A 10841-nucleotide genomic window follows, 5' to 3' on the forward strand; every position below is an offset into this window, starting at 1 on the left:
TAGTTTAGTATGTTTTCTAAATTCTGTTGTTTTTTGTTTTTTTGGGGGGTTTTTTTGTGCCCACTTTTCCTTCAGGCATATATTCATATATTTTATTAATTCTTGCAGTGCTTATTTGGAAGTTGATAGGGACTGGCTTTTTTGTAACTGTAGGGACAAAATTACCACAATATAAGGAGATATATCTTATCTTGAGTATGTAAAACCAAATATATATATATATATAGTAATCAGGTAAGGGCCACAAGCAATTTTTTTTGTCAGATTGGGAAAAATTTAAAAATGGGATGCTTTATTATTTTTTTAAGGAAATGTCTAAAGGGAAGATAGTTTGAGAGAGATGTTTATCCTGAGTTAGCCTGATTCTGAGGTACTGTTTTTGAAATTTGTCATATAATATATAGAGTGATATAAAATCTAGAACAGTATACAACACTATTGGAAACCAAATGTGCCAATTAGTAGCTTAAAGCTAGCATTCAAAGTCAGTATTATAAAGCAGTCTTGCGCAAGCAAGTTATTACAAGAAAGTGACAAGATTTATCAAGGAATGACCCTTGTGACTACAACATCAGATATCATTAAACTAAGCAGTAGCTAGAATTAGGGGAATGGAAATTGTGGTCCAAGAGGAGAACCATGAAATTTTGGGTACCATAGCCATGTAAAATGATAGCTTTGGGTTGAAAGTTGCTTGAGAGTGGAGTTCAAGTATGCATTCTCTCCCTTTTGCAAAATTGTTAAACAAAGTGATAAGGTATGTGTGCAACTCTCAAGGAGTTTGTTTTTTAAGAGTAGGAAAAAACAAATTCTAATTTGTTTCAAAACAATTCTAAAGACACCTATAGTCATTTCTGCAAGAGCAGTGAAAACTAGACCATCATACGTCTAAGACATGGTCCAACATAGGGGACACACAAATGGCCTTCTACTATAATTCAACAAAACTGACCCATGAACACCTTGCTATTTTCAAATCTAAGAACTCAGCATAATACAAGCATAGAACATACAGTGACATGGAAACTCTGGAGGAAAAGTACAGGGAATATAAATCACTGATGAAAAGCCTCATACTTTACTTAGGCAGTAAGCAAATTATGTGGCTTAAGTATTTTGTGCGGTTTTTAAACAAACAAGCAAAAAGAAGGGCCTTGAAAAAAATCATGATTTAACATTAGAAAATCTAGTAGTGTACCCTCTATTCATAAAGGAGAAAGCCCATATTTACAGGTATGTACACACACACATATATTACACTTGTTATAAGTACCTTTTATCGATATTTGGAAATCCTATGGCACAAAAATAGGAAGAAGTTTCTTTACCTTTACATGAGTATTCCATGAGATATAGTTCATGGAAATGTTTGTTTTTGTTTGTTTCTTTTTTTTTTTTTTTTCTCATTTCAGTTGTTCAGAAAATGGATGACCTGACTGGGACCAGCCAGGAAAATCAAGGCGTAACTTTTTGGGAAGTAGTGGTCGTAAACAACAGCACATCAACCGAGGAGAGAGTTGAATTAAGGAAAACATGTGATTTAAATTCAAACCACATTTCAAAAATGGTTGTAAAGAATGAAGATTATTCAGGAATCAGACCTCAGAAATTTAAAGTATATCAGAATGAGATCGTCCCTAGTGAACCTAATGAAATGTATGCTGAAGAGAAACTTGTTGATCATAATATAACTGGGAAATCCCTGGCATGCTATGATCAGCTTAGTCAGCTCCCCAAGATGCAACCTTTACAGCAGCCTTTTGATTATAGTGGACAGGTAAATGCCTTCAACAGGGAGACAATATTCTTCGCACCAAAGGAGGTTCACATGAGAGAAACCCCCTATAAATATAATGAATATGGAATAGCCTGTGATATGTCAGGTTTTATTGTTGGAGAGGCAACTCAAATAGGAAAAGATACTTTCTACAAAGTATCAGCTTTCCCTATACATCAGCAAACATATGCAGGAGAGAGATTTTATGGATACATTGGTTATGATGAAGCTTTCATTAGCAAATCAGGTCTCAACATAAATCAGATGCCATATACAGAGAAAAAACCCTTTGCATGTACCCAGTGTGAGAAATCTTTCAATTGTAAACAAAGCCTTACTATCCACCAGAGAATTCACACAGGGGAAAAGCCGTATGGATGTTATGAATGTGGAAAAACCTTTTATCGGAAGTCAAATCTCAGGACACATCAAATAATTCATACAGGTGAGAAACCATTTGTATGTAATGAATGTGGGAAAACCTTTTACCGGAGGCCAGATCTCATTATACATCAGAGAACGCACACAGGAGAAAAGCCTTATGAATGTACTGAATGTGGAAAAACATTTTGTCAGACGTCCAACCTCAGGACGCATCAAAGAATTCATACTGGTGAGAAACCATATGAATGTAAAGAATGTAGCAAAACTTTCTCCTGTAAATCATACCTCACTCAACATCTGAGAACTCACACGGATGAGAAAGCTTATGAATGTAAAAAGTGTAGGAAGTCATTCTACCACAAATCTCAGCTCACTAGGCATCAACAGACGCACACAGGGGAAAAGCCCTATGAATGTAATGAATGTGGGAAAACCTTTTGTAGGAAGTCAAGCCTCAGCATGCATCAGCAAACTCATACAGGGGAGAAACCCTATGTATGTAATGAATGTGGAAAAAACTTCTACCAGAAATCAGTCCTTGCTGTACATCAGAGAATTCACACGGGGGAAAAACCCTATGAGTGTAATGAATGTGGAAAAACGTTTTACCGGAAGAAAGTCCTTGATATACATCTGAGAACTCACACGGGGGAAAAACCTTATGAGTGCAGTGAATGTGGAAAAACTTTTTATCGGAAGTCAGATCTGATTATACATCAGAGAACTCACACTGGGGAAAAACCTTATGAATGCAGTGGATGTGGGAAAACGTTTTACCGGAAATCACACCTGAGCAGGCATCAGATAACTCACACAGGTGAAAAACCCTATGAATGTAATGACTGTGGAAAAACCTTTTGCCGGAAATCTGACCTTACTATACACCAGCGAACTCACACAGGAGAAAAACCTTATGAGTGTAGTGGATGTGGGAAAACCTTTTACCGAAAGTCACATCTCACAGTACATCAGAGAACCCATACAGGTGAAAAACCCTATGAATGTACTGATTGTGGAAAAACCTTTTGTCAGAAGTCACTCCTCACTATACATCAGAGAATTCACACAGGGCAAAAACCCTATGAATGTACTGGTTGTGGAAAAACCTTCTGCCGGAAATCACACCTCACTGTACATCAGAGAACTCACACAGGGGAGAAACCTTATGAATGTAATGAGTGTGGGAAAACTTTTTACAGAAAATCAGACCTTATTATACATCAGAGGACTCACACAGGGGAAAAACCTTACGAATGTAATGAGTGTGGGAAAACCTATTACCGGAGGTCACACCTCAGGACACATCAAAGAACTCACACAGGTGAAAAAGCATATGAATGTAAAGAATGTGGGAAAACATACTATTCTAAGTCAGCTCTCAATGTGCATCACAAAATTCACACACGGGAAAATCCATATAAATGGAATGAATGTGGACAAACCTACCAGGTGCCAGTCCTTGATTTGCATCAGAGTCCTCACACAGAAAACAAAGGAGAGATCGTAGAAATAGTATGAATGCCTAAAAAATCCCAATACAGGAAAGAATAAGTGACAATTAAACAGAAACCACACAGGGGAAACAACGTGAATAAACTTTTTACTGGAAATTACATCTCATTGTGCATTAGTATATTCATTCAAGGAAAAAACCTTATGAATATACTGAATGTGGGAATGCCTTTTACTGGAAGATACATCTCAGCAGACATCCAAGTGAGAAAACCCATTGAATGTGGAACAACCTTTTCCAGAAGCCAGACCTCAGGACAGCACATTGAAGAACTCACAGAGATGAACAAATATGAATATAAAGAACATGGAGACACCTTTTGCAAGATGTCACATTTCAGCAGGCATCAGAGCATTCACAGTGGAAAAGCATAATGAATATAGAAAGACCTGTCAAGTCAGACCTTTAGAAGCATCATTGAAATCACAAAGGGCACCGTCTTAGGAGTGTAATGAGCTTTTTTCCAGAAGTCATATCCCAACAGATATAAGGGAACTCACACAGGGAATAAGACACCTCCCTCACCCCACCAACAGCTGATACTGGTTATGAGTTCTTGAAAATCTCCTTTGAACATACAGGTTGCAATTTTACCACCTCCCCTCCTCATGGATGGGACCATATTGCAAAACTCTTCTTTTGCAAATTAGTTTTGGGAATTAATATTCAAGCAATAACACCCACATATTTGAGTTATCTTCATTTACTAAGTTATTTGCAATGGCTGTGCTTTGCTTGCCCAACATTTCTTCCACACATTATTCTAGTGTAAACCAGCTGTGTATCACCTCATGAGCTGGACATATGTTGTACGTGCTGCCATACTTAATTGTTTTTGATCAGGGTGTCAGTCTCTGGTGGTTTCTTGATCATAATAATCACAGACCTGTTTTGTTTGGCCCTGTAAGCTGCATATGTTCCCAGGAGTCTGTTTATAAGATATAGTAAAATAATGCTATGAACAAAATGTGGTTGTGCCCTGAGGTCTCAGGAGTCTTCCAGAGATTACTGGGCTAGTGTTTATTATTTTTGTTTTCCTTACGCTTTGTTGGGGTGGCTTGCTTGTTTGCAATTGAGTCTTGCCTGGAAAATTTATCTCACCTGTATGATCCCTCTTTGATTTCATTTAATGGACTATTCGCAGATTCTTACGCAAAAAATACAGTAATGAACATTGTGACAAACTTATCTCCTTTTAGTACTTTTAACTTTCATCTGCCCCCACTTTGATCCATGTTTCGTTTTAAAAACTAAGAAAAAAAAACCTCTGTAAACTTCCATCCCATATTCACAGAGCCCTTTTTCAATTGATTGGATTCACATTCAGCATAAATCTTTCTGGATTCCCACTTGAGGTAGAACAGTATACGTGTGTGTTATTGGGGATTTCTAGGTGACCAGACTACAAAATACTTTGAAGTGTGCCATAGCTGCAGTGATGGTTATCTGATCAAGATTCATCCACCTTGAGTATGGTCCTACATGTCACCCCTTAAAAACAGTCTCATTGGGCCTTGTCATCTTCCAAATGCTAAGCATGAGAATGCAGACCTGAAATATTTGAATAAGAATGTGTCTGAAGGGAAACAAATGGTTTTATATATTTTATGAAAATGTTAAATTACATGATTTATTTTGAGGCCAGAATATTTTTAGACAGAATAATCTAATCTAGGCCAATCAGGAATTTAGTCTTTTCAGTGTTCTGCAGCAATTCTAAATGTTTATACCCACAAAATCAACCTTAGCATATGTGATGTGTGTGTGTTAGAAAATTTCAAACAAGTACATAAATCAACACCATGTTGAATGTCACATTTTCTCTGTTGGGTTCAGATAGGGAATGAGAAAACAGGATGGGAAAAATAAACAGAATGCACTCTTGCCATTTCATTAGAATGTTAGTTTTCATTGATGTTTTCCACCATATCAGGAAAATATAAACAACATAGTAAATATCCTGCAGTGCAGGAGAAATTGAATTAGGAGCTAACCAAAAAAACATACAGGAACTCATCAAAGCCAAGACTGTGCCCATCCAGGCTGCAAGTCTACTGGTGTTGCCACTTCAAAGCCTCTTTCCAGTGGAGAAACCCTGGAGTCCGTAGTAGCTGTTTACCCCAATCTCCTGTAGTCACCAGGAAACCCAGTCCTGAAAATAAAATAGTAGTGGGAAAATGTGTTCATTTTGGTATGGATGGAGTCAAGATCGCAGGAAAGGCACCACTGAACATACTTCTTTCGGGTCACATCTATTAGAGGTCTGTGTATTCCAGAAATGAAGTCAGGGAGGATAGTTGAGGTGGCAGAGGTAATAACCCATTCTACAAGGAGCTTGGATTTTGGTGAGCACACTTCCCAGTCCTTACTTATCCTATACATATTGCAATCTCTGTCAGCATGCTGAGAACTGTCCAGGCCTTGTCAACAGATAAACCGGTGTAAGGAGCACCAGTGTGGGTGAGTAGGGATTCACTTGTTTCCTACTTGCTGTGATTTGTGGTCTGGAAATGCTGGGTCCTTGTGTCTCAGCTCACTAGCACCTTCCATTTGGAGCTTCTGCAATGCCCTTGGATCTCTAGACAGGGATGAAAAGGAATTTAGAATGCAGTTGGTGGTAGCACAGTTCTTAGCGTGTGACCTGGATCTCAGTATTGTCAGTACATGTGATCACCAGTCTCATTATCCACTTTAACACAGGACTAGTCTAGACCCATTACAGTTCATTACAGTTCTTGACCTAGGTGGAGCAGACCTGACAATAATCATCTGGACAAGAGCAAGTGTGCAGACTGGCATAACCCTTCTTTGGGCTTGGTGCAGGGTTGATGGGGACAGTGTCACTGTCCCAGATGCATGTGAGTTCAGAGAGGGATCAGGAATGACTAGGGTAGGATTGGGTCCAGTACAGTTCCTGAGGAGTATGGCTGGGTACAGAGGTTATGAGCAGAGGTGTCACTGTCTACCAATTATCACCTACATCCCCTATTATGAAACAGGTCTATATTTACAGATATAGATCCATTGTCCAATGCTGATTAAAACATCATATAGCCTCAGTCTTGTTTCATCTGTTATTCAAAGTGAGATTGATATCACTAGTGGACATGGAGCATGATATTACCATTGCTTTGTGTCTTTGCTTTGGATTTTCTGATTCTTAATGTGGGAAGGTGATTTGATACATTTTTAAAAATACATACGTTTGTGACTAATTTCTTGAATCCTGTGAGATTTTGAATGTTGTTTTTCATTTTTGAACATCTTGTAACATTTTCTAATTTCTCTCTTTCTCTGTCTCACTGGCAGTTTGGAAAATCTGTTTCTCATATCCATGCCTCTGTACACTTCTCAGCCTTCTGTTTCAGTTCAGATCCATGGTGTCAGGTAACCTAGTTTGGTTTTAATCTGTTAGATTTTATGTTAGGCTGCTGGAGGAGCTAGCAAAAGGTCTTTAATGGGCTATTACAAGCACAGTCTAACAGAATGTGTTTTGTTATTGGGTGATGTGATGTATCCCCTATCATAAAATAGGGTTATATTTATAGCTACACATGTATCTGTAATTCTGTAATGTTCAGAATTTGTATATGCTTAGTCTTGTTTTTTCATCCATTATTCAGAGTGATAACGCTGTCACTAAATATTGCTGTTGAATAGTACACTTCTCTCTTCTTTCCCCTTATTTTCCTCTTAATTTTGAACTTTTTTATGTATGTCTATAACTGTTACGTTGTCCAGATTGACCCTTTATTATTACAGAATGTCTGCTTATAATATTTTTATGAATTTATGCTGTCCATTGTGATGGTCAACCAATATATCAAGCCCTCTTACAGTTCTTCTACATAGAATGTATTTTTTCATCCTTTAACTTTTAGTTAATGTTTCTGTTTCTAAATTTTAAGTGTTACTGTTCAATCCATCTTTTCAAACCCATCTTGCAATTTCTTAAAATTCTATTTGAAATTGCCAAATCACTGTATATGTTTACATACTTTACATACACCCATTCCTTAGAGTACAGTGCATTATTTCAAAGAATGGTATACATTGCAAAATGCTCAACTCAGACTAATTAACGTGTCCATTAACTCATAGGCTTATTTTTTTGTGGTGAAAACATTTGAAATTGCATCCTTATCAACTTCAAAATGTGCAATGCATTACTGTCATCAAGAACTTACTCTTTCTATGTAAAACTTTGTTCCCTTTGACCAGTGTGTCCCATTTCTGCCTAAACTCCAAGTTCTACCATCATCCTTGGCTAATTGCTCAAATTTAATATTTGCATACTGCAGATGTGAGAGATCCTGTGTTATTTGTCTTTTTGTGCTGGACTCATATCACTTAATTTTCATTCATTTTTGAAGCAAATGACAGACTTCCTTCTCTTGAGGCTGAATGTAACTCCCTTGGGTTAGTCCATTTATCCATTCATTGATGTGTAGTAGTTTTTATGATATACCTATTCTGAATAGTACTGTAATGGAAGTGAAAGTACAGATATTTCATGTACCTAGATGTAGCATTGCTGTATACTATTTTGGTTCTATTTTTAGTTTTTCAAACTATAGTGATTTACACTCCCATCAGTAGAGTACAAATGACTCGTTTTTCTCCACATCACAAATTTTTGCTCTGTGATCTTTTCATAGCAACTGTTAAGATGAAATCTTGTTACCTTAGTTTGTATTTCACCCATGATTAGTGATGCTAAGGAATTTTTAAATGTATTTTTAATTAATGAACTTTTAATGTATTTTTTAAGGAGTTTGGCCATGTGTATCTTATTTTGAGAAATAGCCAATGAGATCCTCTGTTATATTTTTAATATTAGATGTGTAATTTGCAAATATTTTCATCCAGTGTGTGGCTTGTTTCTCCACTCTCACTATTCAGGAGCATTTTATTATCATATAATCCCATTGGTCTACATTTTGCCTGTGCTTTGAGTGTCATGACTAAGAAGTCACTTCCTAGACCAATGTCATGGCATTTTCTCCCATTGTTTATTTTATAATGTCTGTCTGGATTTGGTAGTGATGTAATGATGGCCTTATAAAATTAGCTGATATAATTTTTATTTAAAATTTTTTTAGAAACGTATCACTTTCCCCATATCTATTTTGCTCTTTGTCATTACCTTCCTTCTGCTAACTCTGGGTTTACAATGTTCTTTTCCTTTTTTGTTGATGTGTATAATGTTAGCTTATTATATTTTTGATACTCTAAATTAGATATGTGATTACTATAAACTTCCCTCTTAGAACTTTTACTCTTTCCCATTGTATGTTACATTTTCATTTTCACTTGTATCCATTAGAACATATTATATAGTTGTTTTGTGTTTTTCTCTATTTTAAGTTATTTTATTTATATAAACAAATTTCATGTATTGTACAATACAGATTTAGGAGCATAATGATACTTCATACCCCGTGCTCCATGCTGCTCACATTCCCTACCTACCATCTTCTCATTTCTTTTTCATTTGTTTTTTTTAATTTTTACAGTGTTAGATTTTTAGTTCACTTCACAATCACAGGCTTAACACTCCATTAGGTAAAAAATTAAACAGAAAACAAAAATAAACAAAAATCATTATTACTCAAGAGTATAGACAAATGCTATATATAAATATTAAAAGGTCAATCTAGCTCATATAGGGTGCATTTTTTTGTACTCTATAAATCACTAGAAACCATCATGTTTGGTAGAATAAGCCAGTTCCAAAAAGACAAATATATAGAATTGTTTTTGTTTTTAAATTTTGTGTCTTTTAATCTGTAAACAAAATTCTATTGATTTGACCACCAGAATTACAATACATGTGGTTTGGATTTCACATTGTATGTTTACTGATGAACTTTATACTTCCATATTTTCATTTTACTGAGTGCCATTTTGCAACTTTAAGAGCTTCTTCTAGCATTTGTGCCAGGCATATCTAGTGGTGGTAAATACCTTCATTTTTTGTTTATGGGAGAAGCACTTTCTCTACCTTCCATTTTTCAAATGTTAAGATTACTGGATAGTTTTCTTGGTTGATCTTTTTTAGTGTTGCTTTCAGGACTTTGAATATGTTGTGCCACATCTTTCTGTTCAGAAAATTTTCTGCTGTAAAAAAGTATGCTAGAACATTTTCATGCTAAAAAATATTTACTCTTCCACTGCTGGTTTAAAAAAACTCTGTCTCTAAGGTATAATTATGACTTATCTCCAATTTGTTTGGATTCCTCTGGGTTTATCTTAGCTGATGTCCTTCAGGCCTTTCTACTGTAAATGTTCTACTGTAAAAGCTTCCCTAGGCTTAGGAAATTTTCTGTCATTATTTCAATGTGTTTTCCTTTCCCTATCTCTTCTCCTTCTGGGATGCTGATAGTATATATGTTTCAGTTGATGGTGTGCCATTAGTCTTGTAAGGTTTCTTCACTCTTTTTCTTTCCTATTTCTTTTTGCTTTTCAAAGTAAATGCTTTCTAATGACCAGTCTTGCAAGTTCACTGATGCTGTGCAGTTTTGTTGTTCTGTCAAACATTTTATTTTTAATTTGTCTGTTACAATAGCTGTATAATTTTGTTAGATTTCAGGGAGGGGTTTGTTCTTGTATTACTTGATTTCTGTAGGCATCTTCGTGAACATTATTTCAAATTCCCTTTTTGGTAAGTGACACATTCATTTCATTAGGGTTGGTACTAGGTTTGTCTTGTTTTTATCACCTGGCATATATTCCCTCTTTGTTTATCTTGGCTTTCTGTGTGGTTTCGTGCACATTAAATAAGACAGTTGCCTCTCCTCAGTCTATCCAGAGATTCTAAAATAGCATTCAAATTTTTATCTGTTCAACCACTGTTTCTAGTTTTGTGGTCCCCAGGTGATTAGAATGTACTTACATTCTGTCAATACTCCCACAACTCTAAGATAGAAGAGGTCAGATATAACTAGCAAGCTTGGAGTGTTAGATGTGTTCCAGTTCCTTCTATCCTCACAAGGAAGCTGAAAACAGGCATTTAATATCTCTCACTCTACACTATCTGGTGACGGATTTGTAGTAATATGCCTGCAGTTACTTTCAGGTTGGACACACTGCTCCTGGGTGTGTAGCCACTGAAAATGAACCCATTGTGTATTCATGTCTTTTTTTCTGTGGTGTAAGGACACCTTG

General features: G+C 36.2%; 1 protein-coding gene across 1 annotated transcript in view; it reads left to right on the top strand.

Annotated features, from left to right (window-relative positions):
* The window catches only part of LOC121151289 (zinc finger protein 717-like), a 31736-nt gene extending 23737 nt beyond the window's left edge, over positions 1-7999 (top strand). Inside the window, exon 5 of the mRNA XM_040972598.1 lies at positions 1413-7999. Within this exon, the coding sequence (XP_040828532.1) occupies positions 1413-3679 (2267 nt within the window). The 3' untranslated portion in view covers positions 3680-7999. The remainder of the gene's footprint in view (positions 1-1412) is intronic.
* Positions 8000-10841: the final 2842 nt, after the last annotated feature.

The sequence above is a fragment of the Ochotona curzoniae genome, unplaced genomic scaffold (genome assembly GCF_017591425.1).
Source record: "Ochotona curzoniae isolate NIBS_2020 unplaced genomic scaffold, NIBS_Ocur_1.0 contig_2318, whole genome shotgun sequence".
Lineage (NCBI taxonomy): Eukaryota > Metazoa > Chordata > Mammalia > Lagomorpha > Ochotonidae > Ochotona > Ochotona curzoniae.